The 22,862-nt window shown below is 37.9% G+C and overlaps 5 protein-coding genes across 5 annotated transcripts; 2 read left to right on the top strand and 3 right to left on the bottom strand.

The window, feature by feature from the left end:
- Positions 1–4,068: 4,068 nt before the first annotated feature.
- On the top strand, positions 4,069–6,044 carry Ssu72 (Ssu72 CTD phosphatase). Its single transcript, XM_076438637.1, has 4 exons — positions 4,069–4,305; positions 4,395–4,538; positions 4,745–5,003; positions 5,089–6,044. Exons 1-4 carry the CDS (start codon positions 4,223–4,225, stop codon positions 5,188–5,190), a joined length of 588 nt encoding a protein of 195 aa, XP_076294752.1. The 5' UTR covers positions 4,069–4,222; the 3' UTR covers positions 5,191–6,044.
- Positions 5,586–8,390, bottom strand: Ns3 (nucleostemin 3). Its single transcript, XM_076438632.1, has 4 exons — positions 8,152–8,390; positions 6,479–7,868; positions 6,050–6,371; positions 5,586–5,908 (listed from the first exon to the last, which is right to left on the bottom strand). Exons 1-4 carry the CDS (start codon positions 8,251–8,253, stop codon positions 5,773–5,775), a joined length of 1,950 nt encoding a protein of 649 aa, XP_076294747.1. The 5' UTR covers positions 8,254–8,390; the 3' UTR covers positions 5,586–5,772.
- Positions 8,391–8,602: 212 nt separating this feature from the next.
- Positions 8,603–16,253, bottom strand: Wdr33 (WD repeat domain 33). Its single transcript, XM_076438631.1, has 9 exons — positions 15,979–16,253; positions 14,912–15,379; positions 14,562–14,831; positions 14,226–14,377; positions 12,009–12,106; positions 11,515–11,875; positions 11,198–11,409; positions 10,799–11,134; positions 8,603–10,727 (listed from the first exon to the last, which is right to left on the bottom strand). The coding sequence occupies exons 2-9, from the start codon at positions 15,233–15,235 to the stop codon at positions 9,316–9,318; spliced, it is 3,165 nt and encodes a 1,054-aa protein (XP_076294746.1). The 5' UTR covers positions 15,236–15,379; positions 15,979–16,253; the 3' UTR covers positions 8,603–9,315.
- A 221-nt stretch (positions 16,254–16,474) lies between these two features.
- Positions 16,475–18,721, top strand: LOC143215974 (RNA-binding protein 48). Its single transcript, XM_076438636.1, has 5 exons — positions 16,475–17,085; positions 17,317–17,507; positions 17,585–17,773; positions 17,925–18,422; positions 18,486–18,721. The coding sequence occupies exons 1-5, from the start codon at positions 16,981–16,983 to the stop codon at positions 18,592–18,594; spliced, it is 1,092 nt and encodes a 363-aa protein (XP_076294751.1). The 5' UTR covers positions 16,475–16,980; the 3' UTR covers positions 18,595–18,721.
- LOC143215973 (uncharacterized) lies at positions 18,617–21,356 on the bottom strand. Its single transcript, XM_076438635.1, has 6 exons — positions 20,824–21,356; positions 20,464–20,667; positions 20,219–20,383; positions 19,737–20,139; positions 19,243–19,652; positions 18,617–19,181 (listed from the first exon to the last, which is right to left on the bottom strand). The coding sequence occupies exons 2-6, from the start codon at positions 20,647–20,649 to the stop codon at positions 18,984–18,986; spliced, it is 1,362 nt and encodes a 453-aa protein (XP_076294750.1). The 5' UTR covers positions 20,650–20,667; positions 20,824–21,356; the 3' UTR covers positions 18,617–18,983.
- Between the last annotated feature and the right edge of the window lie 1,506 nt (positions 21,357–22,862).

The following is a 22,862-nucleotide window of genomic DNA, read 5'->3' as shown; positions in this document are numbered from 1 at the left end:
GTTCGGAGTTGTAACTCTTGGGCCACATTAATAATCGCACATGTAACCAGTTCTTATACGAATGTCCTTACCTCGCGAGGACATTACAGCTAACATCCAACTAGCTATTATATCCGGATGCTCTCTTGAAGCATGCACACGGGGATATTAATAGCCATTAATTCAAGTGCCTCGAAATTGTGCGATCCTTCAGCGATCCAGGCTCGAAACAGCGACTTCACGAACGATCGGTTAGAAAAACGAGCAGAAAGGCCAGCGAGCAGGCCGATTGATATTCGGAAGACGAGTCCAGCCATAATTCAGGGTATAATTTAGCAGGTGCCGGTGCATCGGGCGGATCACACCGCGTTTATGCGAGGAGGACATGCGTCAGACGTCGACAATGCCCGACCGGCGCTCTTCGGACGTCCCTCATCAATATCCATAAGTTAAAGGACATCCGTCTTCGAGCACACACGCGGAATAATTTACAGGGACTCGAGATAACCACGACGAAAATCGTTGCCAGGTAGTTCCACGACCGAGTGACGCAATTTCCTCTCGAGGATCATGCGGTGAACACCGCCATTTTGTTTTGGTAGGAGGGTCGAAGGTTATTCGATTCCTATTACATATTCGTTTAACTGGACTGCCCGTTAAGAAGCGTCATAAATAAACCTAACGAGACCCGTATATTCCTTTCGATCTCCGACTTCATTTTCAATAGCTCTTCGAATCGAGCCTAACGGTTCCTTCTAACGATGGCTAAAGACGCTGCGGGGCAGGGAATCGCGATAAAAGTTCGGCAAAAGGGGCCGAACAATCTCGCGAATCGGCCAGTCACCGGTTTAAATTGAAATAAACGGCGCGATTAGTTTAGAACAAAGGAATTTCAAGCGTTCGTCACCGCTAGCTCTCGCGGCTATTGAGATCTCAGCGTGCCACTGCACTGACAAGAAAGAATTCGCTCGCGAGAGGCTTCTCCTCGCATCGCTGCGGATGCAAATTCATATACGGGAATGCGAGTCGTGAATTTTGCTCTTTTCCATCGGACGGACGCGGACGCCGTGAGTCAACGGGAACCCGTGTGCAACATATGCAATCGCCATAGCCCCCGGAGACTTCGATGCCTGACCGCCGCATTCCGCTAATGGCGCGCGCGCAACTCCCGATTCGCGAATTCCACCTTTTAGCCGGCTTCTTACAATTAGTTGGCCAATCGGGATTCCGATTTCTAGTTATTAGCTCTAGCAATGAGCTATTTACTAGATTCCTCGGATAACTACCAACGTGGCCTTAGCTGGAACCATCCTCCCGGCTTTTTCTACTCGCGGATGACGAGGATTGTTGGAAAAGTCAATATTATACTTCTTTATCTCCTACGAATTTTTTCTTGTACTTGTCTTAAATGTTTTAATTGATAAATTCAACATCGAGTACGACTTTTCAAAGTCGCTTGTTCTCTCTCTTTATAAGGTGAAACATTTTTAATGAACGTCGTTCTGTGGATCTTTAAGGAAAATAAAATTGTTTTACCTCAATTGCAACAGACAGGTTTTTAATAGTAGAACTAACCCTTTCGTAATCATTTTAATGGATTGAAAATAATCGGAACTACTGTTATAAATTCTAATGTTTTTACTATTTTGTGTTTCGTAGGTAGCTTGGTTATCTAGGCGTAAAGATAGTTCTTGCAGAATGTTTTACGATAAAATGGATTCTGTATTAGTAATTTAGACTTAATCGATGTTTCGTGTTTGTTCCGTTCGTGTTTGGCCGATTTAGAGTATCCCCTGCAAGAGGGATTGCACGTTGAGCGAAGTCTATTATGACAGTCACAAAGAAACGATTCCAAGTCTAAATTGGTTTCGTCAATCGTCGATCTGGTCGCCGGTGCAAGCGACGAAAGGAGTTTCTCCAATCAACGAGGTGATCATCCAATTAGGGAAAAGCGAAATGCAAATTGGTGACCAGTCCGTGTTCGTAATTTGATGCTTTGTGAACTATAATTCCTTGCTGTGGTCTTTAACTCGAACTTACTTATCGAAACCATAATTCGTATCTTTTATCTGCTATCGATCACTAAATTGTGGATATTTATGCAAATGTAGAGACAAGTTTGCGAAAATCAGATACGAATGCGACCATCAGATTCAATCAGCTATATCGTGTAATAGTCTCATAACTTATTCTAAATTTGTACTTGCTTTTATGTTCAAGAATAAAGGATTTCATGTCATGAAGAGGCCTGATCGAAGAAGAAGAAATGATGGTCGACGTGTAATCGAAACTGACGAAAGAAATTCGACTGGAATAGTAGTGGGAATGGGCCTAATTGTAAGCAAGGATTGGTCGATCCGGGGATTAAAGCTTCTCAAACTGCTCCGCCTTAATTTGGGATCCGAAACCCACAATTTTCATTGTCGACGCCGCTCATTATTTCACGATTTTGCAAGAGATCCGCGGCCGTACGACATTATGCAATTTAACGGCGAGGAGGCTGCTGCTCGCTTACTCTTTCTTTTACAAAAGCCAATCAACCAGCTCGTGTAGTGGCAAACTCAGCGACGACCATCCTCGAATCTTGCCAGAAAAAAACGCTTTTATCCGAAGCAACGTTTTTGCTTCTTTTTGTGCTCATTTAGAAAGGAAGTGCTCTTCTTCGACTGTTAATCTTAATGTCCGAGCTAAATGCTAAATGCTGGTTGAATTTAATCCTTTTACTTACTAAATACTAGTTGGATTATAATCTTTAGTCAAAATATATTAATAATTAATTTCATGTGGCTTCAGCATTCTGTTATTATCTATTATTTTATACTGGCCCTCCGGGCGGGTTACGCCCGGCCACTGGCGGTATACCTGAAAAGGTTGTCATAGCAGATAGCAGACAAAAAACGCGCACGGACAGCTCAGAATCGGCCGATTATTTACAATATCACCGCGCCCCGGCAACTTCACCCCGACAGATGGGCAACACGTACGACATACTCACACATACACACATACTTTTCTATTTTATATACTACATAAAAGAAGAAGATATAAGGAGAAGAAGTTTATAGTTATTAGGTAACATAAATAATAAAATAATGATTGGTTACTCGCGCTCGCGCGCGCGCCAGTTGAAAATAAAAACAACTATTATTTATAAAATAGTATTTTTTCTTACATACCTCATTTCTTCTCCAAGTTATCCAATATCCTTCCAGGTTGTAGAACAGATATAATGTCTTTAAATTCATCCGGGTAACATAACACGTTCATCTGCAAAAGGAAACAGCAAACAATTTACAAAATTTATGTAAAGCTACGATCTCAATCTATATATGCTACGACATTAAAGAATGCAATAACCTCAACAATTGTTATAACCCTGTTTTACAACAGCATTCTAGACCATTTATTAGCGAAAATTGCGATGAAAGTACAAGGAAATGATTTCAATATAAAAATTACATATACATGTATTTTAATATTAATGTTACTTACTTGATTCTATTTAAACGTTGATCAACTTTCAAATAAAGTAATCAAAGTGGCGGATCTCAACCGCTTTATCCATGTGTCGATAAAAATTGATCATGCCTAATTCTGAGCTCCACCGTCGTGTCGTCTGTTTCATTATTGACTGTCGATTCCTCCGATGAATGTAACTTCTTGTTCGCGTGCAGAGGTCACTGCGCAACACTAAATTGGAAAATACGTTTCACTACATTACCGCAAGGGGTTTGAACCACACACAAAATACAAAGAAGCACAGACGAGGTATATTTTCTATATCTGGTCCGTGCTTGTACAGAGGCGTACCAGTGGATTTTTCCAAAACTATTTTCCAGCGCGCATGCGTGCAGAAGCACATAGTTCCATGTTGAACATAGCTCCAGAAACTGACGTGTAGCAAATTTTGAAAACACAATTACTAACCTCTATATGTCCAAAGAACCAAGTTTCCTGCATCGATAACTCAAAAATTGCGAACTTTGTAATTGTAATTTTTCAATATCATTACAAATTTACACATTATTGGTTGTTTCATTTTTTATCGATATAGTGAAATTCAGAAACTGCTCAGTTCACGTCGGAACCACTTGCACACGCAAGCGCATTGATATTTGGTTCTCGAAAAACGCCGGAGTTTCGCCTCTGTGCAGATCCTTTGTGATTAAGTGACATTACGTTTATTATTTTCCTTTTTTCATAGCACGACTCCTCTTTTTAACCGGTAGACTATTTAAGCGAAATGTCTACGCTAAACAATATCAGCGTAGCGGTAATATGTTCTAGCAATATGAATCGGAGCATGGAAGCCCATGCTTTCCTAAGGTAATTGGCTCGGATGACAAACAATCCGGTCAAAAGAACTCTCTGTTCGAGAACCTATTCGTCACTGAATTTACCGAACTTTTTTTCAGCAAAAAAGGATTCAACGTGAAAAGTTTCGGGACAGGGGACAAGGTCAAGCTTCCCGGGAACGCCCCGGATCGTCCAAATATTTACGACTTCGGAACGTCTTACGAAGAAATCTACAATGACCTTTTAGCAAAAGACAAGCAATAGTATCCTATCTAATTAGATAATCGAACCTATTTTTTTCTCTTTCAGGCAAGAAGCGTGAGGCGGTAGTAACATCCAAGAAAAGCTCTTTTTCTTTTTCTTTAACACATTTATAGCATTTATAATAAATTGTCAGAAAGAAATATACACGTTGTTCTAGTATAAGTCTGTATAATAATTGAAGTTAATTCCTTAACAATAACATTAGCTACACACAGACTGGTCTGTTGTATATGTTGGACAGAAACCGTAGAATTAAACCTAAGCCAGAGCGGTTTCAATTGTCCAAAGACAAGTTTGATATCCTAATCACATGCGAAGAACGGGTGTACGATCAAGTGATTGAATGTATGGAATCCAGGCCTCAGGAGGATAGTCAACCGGTGCACCTAATTAATATTGATATCCAGGATAATCACGAGGAAGCAACAGTTGGATCTTTTCTAATTTGCGAACTAGTCACCGTGGTATTTGAAAATTTTTTATTTTTTGCATATAGCTATAACACTGAACAATATCTTTTTGTATAATGATCGAAATATAATGTTGCAGCTGGCTAATAGCAAAGACTTAGACAATGATATAGATGAAATGCTTCACGAATTTGAATCGAAGTTTGCAAGAACGATTCTACACACTGTGCTTTTCTATTGAAAGCATTGTAACAAGTCTGAAATCTGGTGTTTGCCAATGGACTTAACTTATAAAAGAAACTAAATTATACCTAAAGTATAACAAAGCATACTACCACATGCTCCGGTTAAGACTATGTGGAACGAATTTCACTGGTAATGGGTAGAAATTCGATTCGTGCTTCCTATTTAATAAATCATTGCTTTCCATGGGATATGTTTCAGAGATATGCTGTTTACATTACTCCTCTGACCGTTCGCGAAATGTAAAAGCAAAATGTACGGCCGTGTTTGTTCAACGACATCGAACGTTTAGCTATGTAAGAAATGGGATAGGAAAACGAAAAAAATGTAAAGGACATAAATTATAAAATATTTTAATTTTATAATATATACGCATATAAGCAAAACAGCGAATTATTCTTATATGTGTATGTATTTTATTGTTAGAATGTACTTGTGATATTTAAAACAAATATGGATCTCTGACGCCTCACATAAAAATTCAGAGATTCGTATGTTACAAAATACGATCCGCTGTTATATAGCGAAAAGACCTCCAACAGTTCAAAACAACCGATACAGTACTAACGATATCCACCAATCAGTGTTGATCAAGATGAGCGTACAATCTTCTCGTTTTCTCGCGTTTCTTTTTATTCGAATGTTTATTTAACTTTTTCCATGGTTTCTCCTCAACTGACAAGCTCTGCGTGGAACCAAGTACCGATCCTGTATCGCTGGAAATTACAATAATTGCCGAAATATTATCGAGGGCATTCGTACCAACGCTCTATTACTTATTATATATGAATGATTATTGTCAATAATTATACATGGATGACTTTATTGAATAATAAATATACAATAATGTTACATACCTAGAACTACCATGGTATACACCATGCATCCTTCCTATTTTTCCTTTAGTATGTACATTTGAAGTATTGTTTTGAAAGAATACTTTATCTACATCCTCAGTGCTAGTCTTACTTCCCTTGTTAACACGTATTGTCCTAGCTGGTACATGTCTATTTACAGGAATAATTCTTCGTCGTGGAGGGAATGTGTGAAAGTTATCTTGCTCTAATGTTGGTGGCGCGACACAATACAACAGTTTGCCATTTACAAAATCTTTTAAAACATAACGCGCCGATCGTGGATTGTCTGGTTGTCCGTTTTGGGTCATGAAACCTCTATTATCTAAAGTCAAAGAAAACATCTGGTAAAATATTGTTGCATGTTGGGAACATCTATGGTAAATTAGAGTTCGATTAATATCCAACTCTGCAATAAACTCGATCACATACATCCGTAGGCATTTAAAATTTCTTCTGCAGTTGGGGCACGGTCAGGGTCTTCTCCTTCTATGGGTAGAGGTAACATGATGCCGTAAAGGTCTTCTATAACGTGTTTTGGTATTAAAGTACCTAGTAACGTGATTGATGGAACATGGTCCCTCATCTGATCAATCGGCAATATACCATTCAAAATCATTTCTGCTTTAGTACAAACGAAACTTGGCATTACTAAACCAGGACAATCGCAAAGAAGTAGATCCTTGTCCAGGAAGAGTGTTTGAAAGTGTTTTGTCTTGCCTGGTGTTGCAGACACTGATACCTTTTTGTCCATTAACAAAGCATTAATTGTGGAACTTTTACCTACATTTGGGTATCCTACTAGACCAATTGTTGTGATGCCTTTAGTATATGTTTTCCCTTTATAAACTTCTTTGAAAAACAATACCAATTGATCTCTACTTAATAATTCTGACGAGTTTTCTACCTCTGTGATCTTTTCATTATCAATGTCTTCGTTTATTTCTTCTGTGGAGGGCTTTAGAGGATCGAAATAACATTCTTCATTCTCTCCTTCAAAATTTTTCATTGTGCTATCTGTGTCGTTCAGACTAGTACCATCATCTGCACTTTCGTATTCGCTCTCTGAAGCAAATTCTGAATTATATGTTGACTCATTGTCGTCATCATCCGAATTTTCTACTTCCCTGTCTTCTTCATCTTCAAGATCTTCCTCCTCTATCGTTTCACAAGTCTTCTGTTCTTCGGCTGCTAATGTGGCAGAAAAAAATGCAACTCTTACATTAATATCTGAAAAATACTTTGCCCATTCTTTTCGTTGTTCCTCCGTTAAAAAGTCTGCCTTGTTGATCAACAGTAAGTTCAGTTTCCTAGCATCTACTTCTTTAACGTAACTTTCCAAATCCTCGCACCTGAAAAGTAACGGATTCCGTGCGTCGACAATCTGTACGACTACATCGCTGCGTTCCACAACTCTCCACAGTTGCCTCCAAAATTCCAGGTTCTTCTCGTAAGGTGTTAACATTAATTCCTCCGCTTCTTGGAGCAGAGACAGAGCGCGTCTCCATTCTAAGAAGTGTTCTTTTTCTTTGGCTTGTAACTCTTGAGCCGTAGTAGAAGCGTCCCACTTCGGTCTTCTCGGGATCTTAAGCAGACCTTGATTTTTCTTCTGCGACTCCAAAATCTTTGTCCTATCATCTTTAGATAGCAAGCCAATCCCGCTTTTCGGATTGACAAATTTAATATTCAATTTCTCCGCTTGAAATTCCGTTCCAGCTAGCTCCGCAGTTGAAAGGAATTCTTGGAAAGAACTTTCTTCCGTGACAGACTGGAGATTGAGTCGTCCCCAATCGTAGCCGTCATTTAAATCAACACTATGGATCTATTCGAAGACACGACTTTTGAACAACGAAATGTCTCAATCACATGTAAATACCGGAATGTAAAAGGTTATAAGTGAACTGCGGATTTTACGCATTAATAACTGAATGAAATACAAAACATTTAAAGAATCAATAAATCTTACTGTATTATTTACAGCTCGTTAAAATCATTGGAAAAAGCAATAAGTATTTATGTATTTATTTCTTGCGATCAAGACAGACAATTTTTATTTCGCATAGAAATTCGCAGTCGAATAATTATAAGTAAAGTCATTACCTTACCATAGTCATATCATCGTGTTTCTTATGTTTCACAGAACCAAAACGATCCCTAATCAAAGCTTTTCCTAAATTTCCACCTCCGGCCTTTCCTTTTTTACCCATTTTGTATAAATAACTTAAGTCTCGCTCTCTCAAGGGATCATAACACGAGGTTAGTTTTTATCACAACACCACCACCAAACGTCGGAAGTAAACCGTGTGATACGCTAATGAACCAAGTGTCATTTGTATGATTGTAAATCTACCTAACGACAACAAATGCATATAGTTCGAATATAATCAAAAAACATATATGTATTCGAATTCAATTCGACATACGGGGTGGAATGTTCAGGATAGAATTAAAATATATATTTATGCATTATACATTTGAACTATATAGTAGTCAATTAAATGTATATATCTATGATATTCATAAATTAAATCTGGGACAGAGCTTTAATTCGAATGATTCTGCGTCTTACTTCATTTTATTAATAACTGATAGGTAAACTGTTCTGGTTCACAGTTAATTCATCGTTTTTTTTTCGACGACCAGCAACAATTACGAAACGTTCGACATGCTCCACATGCTTCTTTTCTTTCTTCGTGTTCTCCATTCCTGCGCGCCCTCAATCGATCCACAAATCGGAACAAGAAAGTTCTTTCGCAAGGCAGCTTGTGAACAGTTTTTTTTCTTTGAGACAGCATTGGCGTCATTGGTTATTAATATTATATTACAATTCTTGCGATTCCCGTACGTCTCGTAGACAATTCATTATATTCTGCGCGATAGTGTTACAAGACGCGGAGAGGTCGCGCTTACATCGATGAGGTACCTCCCGTATTTAGAAATCTAGCCGTCTAATAATGGATAATCAGTCGCTTCTCTGGAAAAGGACAGCTCTCCCAAATAAAGTTCCTCCAAAAAGAAAATATATGTATACTTTCATTCAAGCACATAACGTCCGGTTTTTTTAACAGAGAGTACAAAATGGTTCCGCTACGCGCGTCCAACGTAGGTCTCGTCATTTTTACACTGCGATGCTTTTACAAGAGTACCACCGTCCTACGAATTATGATTCTTCATTCGGAAACTGTATAACCTGCATGGTACGTGGCGGCCCATGCGGTGTAAACGGCGGTCTACCAACGTTTGCACACCAAGTCTCTTCTTGATTCATCTCAATAATTATCTCTTCCTCGGATACCACGTGGCTGATCGCCGTCCCGTCCTCTGCCACGGTTGTTGTACCCGCTTCTGCCCATATTATTGTCGTTAGGACCCCGATTCATGACACGATTAGGTCCGAGCTTATTCCCGAAGTTACCGAAATTCGAGTTAAAGTTATTTGGCGTATTCTGCCCGGGATTCTGACCCCGGAAACCCGGGCCGAAACCGGGTCTGTCGAAATTCGGAGGGCCGGCGTTCGGCCCCCTGAAATTTGGCAAACCTTGAAAACTATTGCCGAACGGTCCCTGGTTCGATCCGAACAGAGGCAACGGGTTTGGCCTGAAGTGCTGATTCGGCCCGAAATTACCGTTCGGTGGCCGAAAGTTTGGACCAAAGTTTCCAGGTGGTGGTCCATTTGGACCAAACCCGGGATGCATGTTGGGATGATGCATCATGTGCATGGGACCGTCCATTCCCTGCATACCGGGATGCAAAGGTTTGTTCTGCATAGGATGCTGCGACATGTTCGGGTGTGGCACTAAACTCGGAATCGGAGGGGGCATGTTGGGATTAATATTTTGCATATTGTGATGACTGGACATGTGGGATATGCTGTTGCTTAAGTGGGGCATATTATTACCGATGCCGGGGCCGATTCCCATTGGCATGTTATCACGTTTGTCGAAGTTGCTAGAGAAACTACCGTCCCCTTTCCGGGCGCCGTCGTTCATCGATTTCTCGTCGTCCCACCGCGAACTACCATCCCGATCTCTGTCGTCGTAAATGTCGTTGTCCAAGGGCTTCTTCAGTGGGAATCCGTGGGAACCTCTAAAATCTTTGTCGGCGTAGTTACTCCTTACATCGTAATCGGAACGCGAGCTAGGCCTGCCAGGTCCGCTGGATATGTTGAATCGCATGTCTTCGTCGCCACGGTTCATGTTTCTCACGTTATCACCGTGAGACAGTTTCCTGAGGTCCTCGTCTTGTCCGGCATGGAAAGAGTTGTTATCGTTGGAGTGCTGGTTCCCCTTGCTGCCGGTGTACCTTAAATCGGTATCACTCGATTGCGAGTCTTCAGTCATCACTCCGCCGAAAACCGGCTGATGTATCTTGGACGTCCTGTCGCTAGCTCCACCGTCACTCCAGCCGATCAGTTGGTCGAATTTCCGTTTTCCACCACGATTCAGAGCCTTAAGCAGTTCAGGGTTTTGTGCAAACTTAGAACTAGGTAATGGTGGAGGAAGTTCGATGTCGGGAACTTTCGAATAATCTATCTCGCCGTCGTCCTGCAGAAACTCCTCCGCCTCGTCCACGTTGTCCGGTGGTCCAACGACGTCTCGCAACTCTTCTATGTCCCCAGAGAATACTAACTTATTTATGGCATCGTTTCCTTTGCTGATCGCCTCCGCTAACTTGGAGCCAGCTACAATATAAAGAGCATTATTGTAATTACCGTCGAAATCCTGATCGACAGTAAATTGAAATAGTACTCACATTCAACAGGAATCATTTTCCCGTACAATATAATACCATTAGGTGCGACCTCATTCAGAGGTACTGCACCCGGCGTAGTCTCAATCAACTGATTCACAAACGCGTTCAGAGCCTCAACTTGCTCCATATCTTCCGCTTCCATTTCATTCCATTGCGCTTGGAAATTTCGTGGAATAGGTTTACTATAGGGAACCTTCTTATTTGCGAATTTCTTTCCTTCATCGACAGCATGATCCAAGTCTAACCCTGGAATGCCGCCGCTTTTGTCTTCCGGTTCACCGTCGGCGTTGATTCTGTCTTCTGGTCCCATGCCAGGTATTACAGCCGCTTCGTCAGCTACAAAATATATGAAACAAAGTAGTAATAGCAATTCCTCGAGCCACATCAATTCTAACATACCTATTTCGTGATCGTCAACGCCAGCAGATCCCGCTGGTAACGTGTTCAGATTATACTTGTCTCTCATCAAATCGCCGGGCCTGTTACGTGTCCAGAACTTTGAAGTATGATCGTTGCTACCTGAACAGAGTATGTGCCCTAACGGGTGCCAAGCTAACGTCCAGACTATGCTGTCGTGAGCTTGTTCTATCGCACCCACCTCCTTGTCGGCCCTAAAAATTTATTATGTTACATGAATCATGCAAATAGTATGGGATAGAGGTTTGCGAAAACCTCTAGCATCGGATAATGAACTATAGAAGTAGTCAGAAGCGTACCCAACGTGCCAAAATAAAATAGCTCCATCGCTACCGCCACTACAGAACAAGCCTTCATGACTTGGATGCCACGCGACGCTGGAAGCTTCCTTCTTATGACCGCGAAACGTTTGAACTTCTTGGCTTAGGTTCCTAAGGTCGAACAGCTTGAGCAAGTGATCCCGCGACGCGGTTACCAACCAGTTCCCGTTTTCATTCCACTTCACGTCCATGACTGTTGACTTGTGAGCATGTAGAGTTGCGAGCGATTGACCAGTCTTTGGATCCCATAATTTAACCGGTTGTTGGTTGTCTTTGCTCCCAGAGATGACTAGACTTTTTTGAGGGTGCCAGTGCACACATTTTACGTCGGCACCGTGACCTAGACAAAGGTTGAACGAATGAGTTCCTTTTCATCTTTGTCGAGTTGCGTTTATAGAGATACCTGACTTGTTGCCTAATTAAATATTTATGGAAAATATGATTAATCGATTAAGACGTAACGTGATATGTACCCCTCAAAATTCGTTCTTCGTGACACCGAAGAAAGTCCCAAATTCTCACAGTTCCATCATCACTGCATGTTGCCAGCTTATGATCCGTTGGGCTGAAACTACCCGCCCAAAAAACAATAGTTTATATTCAAACACTACACAAACACTGTTATATTGTTTAGAAAACCAGTTTTTTATTTTGTGAAAAAGTTTATGATGAATAAAAGACTGAATGAAACAAGTACTATGATAATGTGTATCTTGATTTCATTGTCTAGTATAAATACAAGTGTGAAGTAGTAAATATTAAAAAAATTACACAACACAATGAAATATCGACCGGGTTTTATTGAGTTTTATTAAAAAATTATGTTTTTTTTACAAGTGCAATAAATTCGAAATGATAGGAAGTAGACCGTGAGAAGTATTTATTGAATTCAATGGGACACTTGGTACATCTTGCGGACATTATTATAACATGACTTCAGGAGATGATTACTGCAAATTGAACTTAAAAGCTTACATTTATTACTGATTCGTCATTCTGTTCGTTAAATAAACACTACCGCATGCAATGTTCATGTATGTATGGAAACAAGCAAAGAATATTGTATTTTGCCTTTATCTTCGTGGTACCTGAGAAGGAAGTTATTTATATACATTTCCGTGTCTACGCATGCAGTTCAAGTGAAACCTAAATAATGTCGTATGTACAAGTTAATTCCGATCAGCATACTAATTCATGGTCGTAATTTTTTTTCTGACGTAATTGTTTGTAGAAAAAAATAAAATGTATAAGCTGTTGTTATTGATGAATTTTATGCATCATTCCTCCTATAAGTGTAAGCAATTTATGCGCTAAAAACGCGTCTGGCAATATGTAAAAATGTGCAAATCAAGTTTACTTTCGGTTTAATTTTCAGAAAAGCATAATGTTCTGTGAGAATATATGCATCGTGGATGCTGTGACACAAGTGCACCTTGAGGAATCGACAGACATCAGTAATAAAAGGAAGATCTATGTGTAAATATTATAAATAAACAAAAAACCATCTTCGACAGTCATATCTGGCACTCAAGCAAAATTCGTCGCTCATTAAGCAACAAACGGTATCATTAATATGGTAAGATTAGAATCTCTCTTTGATGCCACATGACCACCGAGTGATACACCAAGAGTAATATTTTTTAAAAATTTAACATTTATTGCACAAAAAAAATGTCCGAAGTGTACATGAATTTCATTATATTTCTCTGCTAGTCTTTCTTTCTCTCTCTCTCTCTCATCTGCAAAAGGGCACAAGTGACACAAATCGAAGAAAAAATACTTTATTATCAGAACCATGTAATACTGAAACGTCTTTATTGAACTTTATTCAAACTTGGATGATGTAAGGACACAGGATATTTATTTTTATTATAGTTCAATGGGAGTCTCGACTAGGAATTACTGTATATATTTCTTTTTTGTTTATTGGTAACTGTAGAATATACATCTTGACCCACATCCTGACTGTATAAACTCACACCAAGAGCCATAAGGACCTAATTTTCTTTTCTTTTGGTTTCTTTCACTTCTCTTTCGGACTATTTCGTATAGAACAGTATAAAGTATTGGCAGGTTTTCTTTTATCACAACATAAATGAATGTGTAGATCAACTTAGGTCCCTAAGACTTTAGGAGTACAAATTAAATGTTTCATATTAACACGTGTACAACACAGTTGACAGAGAAGTTTACGCTATCCTTTCACATTAACTTTGAATATAATTATGATCCGCGGAGATACAAAGAATTTGAAAAAAATTTAGCCTAATACCACATAGTCAATTCGATCAAGATTAACTAATACATTTATTGGAGCAATAACAACTCGATCTACTTGCATATTGTGTAGTATTACATCCTGTTCATTTCTATCAAATATTCATTTCTCACATATAGACTTCTCTAAAATTAAATGGACCAGAAAATTTCTGCGATAGGACTCGTCATGGAGTTATTTATTTGCACATTTCTGATGCGCCTGGTATTAGAAAATTTTTCGAAACTACGAAATCTCTGGAGATCACCTGTGTACCCATACAAGAATCACTATTGTCATAGCAGAAGAGTCATGAAACCAGAGAAGGAAGAGAATGAGAGTCATGTCCAATATCTTAACTACAGCAAGGATGGACGGATCGTCTATAACAGTGGCGCAAGAGACGTAAGGACTAGTGTGGTGGATGGTATACCTGAGTCCTCTAATAGCTTCTTTGTGAGCTTGAAACATCTTGACGTTGTTCATGTTGCTCTGCCAATACTTGACGTAGCCTGCATGATCCCCGGTAACCATCCAGCTCTCGTTGTGTGACCACACCATTGTCCTCACTGGACTATCGTGTGCCTGCGCAGAAAAATGAGAACTTTGATTAAAAGTATCTGAATTTGGAGCGTACACTAAAATGTTATGGCTCCTCGTGGATACCCTAAGAATTTTAGTGGACGAATATTTTAAGGAGCACCAAATTTTACTGTACACCGCGCAACATCAACTATAATTAGAATATTGTTGAAGCACTTTAGCGTACCTGTAAAATAGTTTCAAAATTAAAAGTAAGGCCATTCCACAGAGTAAACTCTCCACTGGATGCACCAGTGACCAGGCGTCTGCCTTCTGGTGTCCATGCCATACAAAAGATAGGGCAACGCATTTTATTTGTTGCAGTCTTCACGAATCTTGTAGTGACTGCATTTATCGGATTGTCAACATAACTGGGTGGTGGGAGTAAGTCAGGATAATACATTACATCTGGCTGAAGAGCACGTCTGTCCCGATAGTCCCTTTGCCATACTCGATTCTACGCATATAAGATTGATTATATTAGACCCGTTTATCATTGACTCAATTCAATTTCATAGAGCAATTTAAGGTTCCTACCTCTAAGCTTTTTATAATAGCAGAATTATAATCAACAGTTTTGCGCATAACAGATTTTCTAAGCCGTTTTCCATCGAATTCATCTTGCAAACTATCTTGGCCGGCAGCAACAATTTTTGGAGCATGGTATGGTCTGAATGGTTTGAAAAAACCACGAGCTCCATCTCTGTGATTAGTGTATCGGTGTTGATAGCTCCCAGATGTATTGATGGTAGTTAAATTGGGAGGTGGAGCTGATAAATTTGGAGTCGCGGGTGGTGGTACCGACATATTAGGCAAGCTTATAGCTGGTGGAGGATTTGCGAATTGAGTATTTGCGGACATGATGAAATAATTTATGAGATGCTATATTCAAAAAATTCAAATAGATAAAAGAAAATATAATCTAAACGGATAATATGGGACAAACATATTTGTTGCTTAATATATCTTAATGATGCTATGTCGAACCCATTGCAGTTATTAATTCTGTAAATAAAAATAAAATACAGTGTTTATTAGCAGTATAGTAAGCAATCGTGTCTAATTTTTAAGTTTATTAGATTTGCATTATGTGTGTCATGCAGCACATTTCCAAATTAACAAACGAGTGAAACTAAAATTAAATTCAAATTTGAATATTTGTAAGAGATATTGATCAAATACAAGAGGTAATGTTAATTTCAATTAATCGTTAATAATACGGTGATGGCAATGATTGAAAACGTTTTAATTGAAACGTGTATCTGCACATCCAAACATAAGAAGTCACAAAATGAACTTTCACAATATGTGAAAGTAAAATACGGAATTTTTATCGATAAAAATTGTCCACAGTTTATGAATCCGTGTCGGAGCACGTTCAATTTGTTTTCGATTGATTTATTATTGTACATTTAAGTATCCGAAACCCGTAAATGATCGATTAAATCTGCTTCTACTGAAATTGGAACGTTATCGAAGGTTAGACTATAATTTTCTTTAAAAAAAAAAATCGAAAGCAACTCGACGAACGGAAATTCGATAGAAATCTAGAATTCGTTGTTGTTAAAACTAATGAAACACGTTTACGGAAACTGGTAAACAACCTGCTCATTAATTGCGAACAAATTTTCTTTGATGCTGTTCCACTGTAAAACCCTTGAAATGTACACAACCACTTCCTTGCACCGAACGTAACAAAAATGTTTTCGAACCGTTTAATATAACATAAAGATTAAAGGAAACATTACTCGACGTGTATACCGACAACTAGAGAATATCTACTTCTAATATGGAAGTTTAAACACAACGGGCAAACAGTAGGAAAATTGTGTGTCCGCTATGGACGCCATTACTCTTCTGGACGATGACATCCGTTTTATACGTATCCATTTCCGTCGGTGGTTTTAGGGAATTATTACAACGTTTATTTAAAAATTAATATTACACAACAAAAACAATCTGTATAAACAGAGATAATCAAGAATATACTGCCTAAATATTTTTCTATAAAAAATATACAAGACGGATCGAACGATAATAGGGATTTTTAAGATTTATTATATCCTCATGATCCTCATTCTACACTGTTCTACACACAATCTCCTTCGATTTTGTAATTTATGTGTTAAAAATAATTGAAACGAATTCATTATATAATAAATATGGATTATATTACACTTATTTAATGATATTGAGAAAACATTACATATTTTTTACACGAAGGGGAACACCTGTTATGTTACCGAAATTGATTCAAACTTCGTGTCATTCTACAAGCAAGCGCGAACTTACTCGAGTTTTTGTTACTGCAATTTATTGATGTTTGACGGCTACAACAATCGAGATATTAACGTTTGTTACGATATAAATGCTTGTTGTGAGGCTATTGATTGAATGTCATTAAAAGCGCTACATATATATACACGACTGCAAAGAAATATACAACTATACAACAATAATGTTTCTGAAAATTAGTCAGAAACATTAGATTACGACTTTACTTGTGGTGTTATGTGAGAAGTACTTACGACTACATATTTCCTAGCTGGCGTCATTTTAGAAAAACATCAGTGAAAGAAAATCGTAGCAAAGAATTATTATAAGTCATGAATGATGGATGCAAGATTACAAAACTTCCTCATCATATACAGCAGAAGCTTTGTAATACGAGACCACCTTATAGACAAGGGAAAAGGTTGACATCCGTGAAGGTAGCATTGTGGACTTGTATCCTATTATACATACATAAATAACAACATACTCTTTCTAACCTCATATTTTGAATAGGTTATTTTAAATTCTATTGCTTTGATAAACATCGTGATTTCTAATCGTTTTAATTTAGACCATTGCAGTTTGGTATGAATAGTTTGTAACATATGATATAACTATGTTCTATTTTCATTGTAATATTTCCTTGACACGCCAGCTCTGTGTAACAGGTTTATACGATAAACGATGAATCAAAACATGTTGTGATATGCGGAGTACCGAAGCTCCAATTAAGTGAAGAGGTAAAGAAGCTTGTCGAACCGTATGGGGATGTGAAAAGGATTCATGTAGTCCCTGACTATCCTGCAGAAGAATTTACAGAAGCTTATTATTTACAGTATGCACGTATACAGAGTGCAAGGTTTATATTTTTTACTTTGATATTACTGTATAATTAACGTTTTCTCTTTACTGTGTTCATTGAATGGTATTACACAGAATAGCAAAACGGTTCATTGATGGTAAAAATTTTTATGGAGGTTCGTTGCACATATTTTATGTACCCGAGGTAGAAACTGTGGCAGAAACCAAAACTAAGCTTGCTCAACGCCATAGAGAAGTGGGTATACGCATAAAGAGAAATCAGAAAGATGCACTGAATCCAAGTACAGATAAATTTGTTCCCCCGTATGTCGGAAAACCAATTTTCTATAAAAATTCATGGATGAACGATTGTTAGAGGTGTGCGAGAACCGGAAAATGTCGAAATTTTCGAGATCTTACACGCCTCTAATCATTATTTATCAAGAATGAAATAAAATTCAGTAATAAATTTTAGGGAGCAATATCATAGAAAGAAAAGGACGCCAGCTTTACCATTAACAGAAGAACGTCTGACTAAACACTATCCTGGAGAAACGTTGACTTCCATTTACAATGGTATTCCACAAAACATAGATCCAAGGCCAGTGTCTGAACCTAGTTTACCTTCAACTTCGTACAATTACCAAGATAATGAATCAATTACATCTGCCACATCACAAGCTCCATACAGCATAGACGAAGCTATTATTCAAACAACAGCAAGCAATACAAAATTATCAAGGTTCGATGATGTGAAACGCAAAAAAAGAAATTACAAAGGACAACCTGTTGACACTAGTATAAAAAACAAAATAGTTAGACCCTCAATTATCAACACAAGCAACATAGTAAATTGGGATGCCTCTGGTAAAAAGGTTTTCAGTAATCCCAAAAAAGTTGAGAGCAATATAACAATTAAATTGATCGCGAAAAATGATAACAGTAAGAAGAGAATTGTAATAAAAGATCCAAAGTGAGTTGGAACTGATATTAAATATTGATATCTCGATTCTCTATTTTTAATATATTTTTTCAGTGTGTCACAACTGGTGCAACCAAGCAAGGACCTTCAACTTTCCATTCAAGAAGTCAAATCGAAGATACGAGTTGCAATGCAAGCAAAAGACTCTGATAATTCAGTATAATAACGTGAGATAATAAATAAGTCAATTTGTTGTATAAAAACAATTTATTATCATTTTAATGAATTATATTCCGAATTATGCTTGTGCTCGCAACACATAATTATTAAAGTTTACAAAAATCTGAAAAGCCTCCTTATTTTAAACATTTCTATCCCAGATTAACGATTCTAGTAATATATATAATAAACACTAATCGTACTATGACTGGTTTTACATTTCTTATTTTATAATTATTTAAGTTGCAATGATGATTACATTAGAAATGATTAAATAAATGTATTTATTTGATAAAAATTATTGTTGTAAAAATTGCATTTAATTTGATTCAGTCTTGTCATTTTTATAAAAATTTGTATACCAGTCGCAGTTTGTACTCTGTACGCTTAGTGTTAAATAATAACTGTGGAGTCTGGATCCCATTCAATACCTCTTGTTTTATGCTTTGTAATATACTTGTGCGGCGACGAATTCTCCCGTGAAACTGTAATCTTTATGTTTTTATTTCCGATTACCTGTTTCGGCGAATTTATTGCTACATTGGTGTGGATGTGTCCATTGTTTGAACGATTAGCAAGAGGAGCTCGAATCTGGAAGTAAAAGTGATTAATGTTTCTATTGTTTCAATATAATTGATAAAATATTAAATACCTTTGTAGACTCGGTTCTATCTTTATCATTAAAACTGGAAATGTTCTTTTCATCTATCATCATTTTAATTTCTGATTTGAAGACCTTTTTCTTCTTTTTATATACATCTGTCCTTTTATGAATTTCCCAGTTAGATAATTGCAGCGACAGTATATCTTTAGCAACGCTGTTGTCATCGACTTCTTGTTTTGGCAATTGTGATATATTCTTTTCGATGCGTGTATCTTGTGATTCAATTGAATCCAATTCTGTGTGATCGTCTGATATTAATGGATCTCTCCATATTTTTATCATATCGTTATCGGTGGTGTGAACATCCTTATGTTTTATGTTCTTTTTAGCATCACTGTAGTTATCTGAAATTATTTTATTTTCATCATCGCTTCCACTTTCTACTTCTTTGTCTTCCGCTGAAAATGTTTGTAGAATAATTAATCGTAGTCCTTAGTTAACTAATCTTAAGTTAGAAGATTCAATAACAGTGATATCCTTACCAGAATCTGTCTGAGATGAATGATTGCAACTTGAGTCAGATTCGTTTAATTTCTCATTAATTTTGTTGTTCATCAAATTCAAACAACTTTCTTTACACATACATAAATCAGGCCAGACTTGTATTTCCGGGATATTAAACTCCGAGGAAGTTTCACAGTAAGAGAATCCTGGACGAGAGGCATCAGTATAGCTACACCGTCTTCTTGAATTCACTCTGTGCCTAGCCTTTAAAAGAATCATAGATAGTGGCGTTAACATTGGAGTTCTACTGAAATCTGCAGCTGGTGATCTAGGGTCAATGCCTAAGACACTGTAACGCTCCTCATCTGTCAGTGTAACTGCTCTTAGAGACATCGAACTGGTCACTGGAGGTGTTAATTGCATTTCTGTATTCGTGAAATCCTAAAAATAACTTACTTAATTTAGTAAAACTTAATAAAGTAATACAAGTGCTGAATTGTTATACACTTTATAAATTTACCCCATCCAAGGAATCTAATTCTTCGTCCTCTACTGTCGGTACAGATTTCCTCGGCGATAAACATGGCAGATGATCTAAATCCGTTTCTAAGTACGGTTTACATTGTAAATGCCTTGGAATCGTGGAGAGTACTTTTCCGTTTACTCCAACAGGTGTGGAATATACCTATCAATATTATTTTATTCATTGTTTAATGTAATCTACAATGCTGGAAAAATATTTAAAAAATATGGGTCAAGAATTACCTCGATTGGTGTTCTGTTAATACCACTAGTCACTGATCTAGGATCAATCGGCAATGTTTTTTGTGCTACTGGTGTGTTGAAATTATCATCAACAGTTCGATCATTTGTGGAAGTGGACTGTACTTCTGTTTCTTCTTTCTCAGTGTCGGTATTTCGAAGAAAATATTTGCTAACGTAATTCCCCATTACTATTGGGGGTATGGACTGTAATTTGCAATATGAGAACGATATAAAAGGCATTTAAAAGTAGAAGGTAAATATAATGGCCACAGACATTTCTCAACGATGGAAACTGTTCAAACCATTACTCGAGATTGCAGTAATTTATATCGTTATTTGAAGCTGTATTGTTACACTTACCGTACTCAAAAGTTTATCAAAGCCTCCACGACATTAGTTAGAATCAGTTAGAATCGTTGACACACGTTGACATAAAACAACTCAACTTTGAAAATTGAACCGACCAACTGATGAAGTGCTACCCAGTGCTACCAACCAGTACCAACTTGAAACTTCAAACCTCTGATATATATGTGTGTGTGTGTGTGTGGCGTGTGCTGTGTGTATGTATAAATATACAGTGGCCAGGGGGCCACTGTAAACACAAATATTTTATTTCGCAGAGATGACACCGATTGTTCTATAAAATATTAAAAATCGACAATCACGTCGAGCTAATGCTGCGAAAATTGAACAGTTGTTCGACACTATTTCGAACTTCTTCTTTTAGACTTGTGATTCTATTTCGTAAAAAATTTTATCGAGTCAATATTGTTCGAGCTGACGATGGAATTCTATTGTTTTATCCATGTGCTCTCGTGTTCGAAGCGAACAATTCGAAATTCAGAAATAACACGAGTGCGAATAGAGTAAATATAAATGTGTCAGAACTAGCTTCAACTACCGACCAGATACTTACTATTAAATGATATTAACTATTAAATAATAGTATCTGATCGGTGGTTGAAGCTAGTTCTGATCCATGCCACAAATGGGTTCTGTTTCCTGCTAAAGATGGTGTAGGTTCTGTTCCATGCTAAAGATGATGTAGGAGCTGTTCCAGGCACACAAAACATGATGTGAAGACAAAAGTGACACGGCCAAACCCCGGGCGTGAGCACTTTTATCACCGACGAGATATAGGATATATTATATAGATATATTCTTATATCTCGTCTGTGCTTTTATTTCCTCTCTGCTTTCATATTTTTCTGTTCTATGATTGCATAAAATGTTAGTGTTATCGGATGCTAATCGACATCGTTTGGCTATCAGTTTCAAGGTTTCGCCACTACGTCAAGTGGCGTTGTTCTAACATTGTAAAGAGCAGATGATTCGTGCCGCGTTTTACACTGGTTCTTATGGAAACTTCGGCTTGAATCAGCTGCACTTATAAAAATATTAAATATTCTCTATTTGTGCAACAGTGTATAAACCGCTTCGCATGCTACGAATACAGAAAACTCTCCTGGATATTCCTATATTTTTATAACATTTTATCCAGTTCTTAATATTCTTAATATTCGTAACAATCGCGACCGTTTTCCTGTCCACTTACGAGCAATGAATGTAATGCTTCGCAAATATGAAAAATTATGCAACCATTTTGCACGGAGTATTTTTAAAACGGTTCTCCCTTGTCGATGGTTCCTTTTTCCATCTAAAATCCAGTTGTAGGAACGCGCTGGGGCCCCGAACATTATATAACTTCTCGGAGCATATAAGTTGCCGTGAAACGAAGCCTGTTAAAATGATAAAAGTCGTTTCCGTTCGAAATATAATGCGGTGTCTGTGAACAACATCGAAGTTTACTGTACGCCGCTGATATCGTTAAGGTAGATCGTATACGATGCAATAGAATGGCTGCGAGATAAGAAAAGTACGGCCACTCTCTGCAGCTCAGAATGGCCCGGAAACGTATATGACGTTTGTATGAAAACGACACCGTGTATGGTATAATACTTGCCAGATAAAAAGTAGTTTCTCCCAAGCCGAACGATACCACTCCGGTAGTGTTCACGGATCACCGAATCACCGTGTCCATAAACAACCGCGTTTTCGTTTCTTTCTTTTCTTTTTTTGCTTTTGTTTAAAACAACCGAACGAGAAAGAGTGAAAAAAGCCCCACGACTCTTCCGTTTCTGAAATAGAAAAGCTCTTCTCGCATTCTTCATTGGGCGATTGTATTACGGCCTGATTTTCTACGACGTCACTTTCTTTCAAACTCTGGACAATTGGTCGAAAGTGGAGCAGCCCCTTTGTTCCATTTTTGATTATGTATAGCTGCCTAGCATCACATTCTTAAGATTGCCAACTCTCGGGAAAGTATACGTTTCCCTTCTGGCTCAGTGGCTCGATACATACACACCGATCCCCCAATAATTTCAAATACGCGAGGC

Source organism: Lasioglossum baleicum, chromosome 14 (genome assembly GCF_051020765.1).
Source record: "Lasioglossum baleicum chromosome 14, iyLasBale1, whole genome shotgun sequence".
Lineage (NCBI taxonomy): Eukaryota > Metazoa > Arthropoda > Insecta > Hymenoptera > Halictidae > Lasioglossum > Lasioglossum baleicum.
Note: the sequence above shows the minus strand (reverse complement) of the source record. Positions and strands in the feature narration are given on the sequence as shown.

Coding starts and splice junctions, on each gene's coding strand:
- Ssu72 (XM_076438637.1), top strand. CDS start 4,223: ATGTCTACGCTAAACAATATCAGCGTAGCGGTAATATGTTCTAGCAAT. Junction 4,306..4,394: donor GAAGCCCATGCTTTCCTAAG/GTAATTGGCTCG, acceptor ACTTTTTTTCAG/CAAAAAAGGATTCAACGTGA. Junction 5,004..5,088: donor TTTGCGAACTAGTCACCGTG/GTATTTGAAAAT, acceptor ATAATGTTGCAG/CTGGCTAATAGCAAAGACTT.
- Ns3 (XM_076438632.1), bottom strand. CDS start 8,253: ATGGGTAAAAAAGGAAAGGCCGGAGGTGGAAATTTAGGAAAAGCTTTG. Junction 7,869..8,151: donor AACACGATGATATGACTATG/GTAAGGTAATGA, acceptor GTCTTCGAATAG/ATCCATAGTGTTGATTTAAA. Junction 5,909..6,049: donor GTATACCATGGTAGTTCTAG/GTATGTAACATT, acceptor TGTAATTTCCAG/CGATACAGGATCGGTACTTG.
- Wdr33 (XM_076438631.1), bottom strand. CDS start 15,235: ATGTCCGCAAATACTCAATTCGCAAATCCTCCACCAGCTATAAGCTTG. Junction 14,378..14,561: donor ATTTTGAAACTATTTTACAG/GTACGCTAAAGT, acceptor TTTTCTGCGCAG/GCACACGATAGTCCAGTGAG. Junction 10,728..10,798: donor GAAAATGATTCCTGTTGAAT/GTGAGTACTATT, acceptor TTTATATTGTAG/CTGGCTCCAAGTTAGCGGAG.
- LOC143215974 (XM_076438636.1), top strand. CDS start 16,981: ATGAATGATGGATGCAAGATTACAAAACTTCCTCATCATATACAGCAG. Junction 17,086..17,316: donor AAAGGTTGACATCCGTGAAG/GTAGCATTGTGG, acceptor TCTGTGTAACAG/GTTTATACGATAAACGATGA. Junction 17,774..17,924: donor ACAGATAAATTTGTTCCCCC/GTATGTCGGAAA, acceptor AATAAATTTTAG/GGAGCAATATCATAGAAAGA.
- LOC143215973 (XM_076438635.1), bottom strand. CDS start 20,649: ATGGGGAATTACGTTAGCAAATATTTTCTTCGAAATACCGACACTGAG. Junction 20,140..20,218: donor AATTAGATTCCTTGGATGGG/GTAAATTTATAA, acceptor AGTTATTTTTAG/GATTTCACGAATACAGAAAT. Junction 19,653..19,736: donor TTCATCTCAGACAGATTCTG/GTAAGGATATCA, acceptor AAACATTTTCAG/CGGAAGACAAAGAAGTAGAA.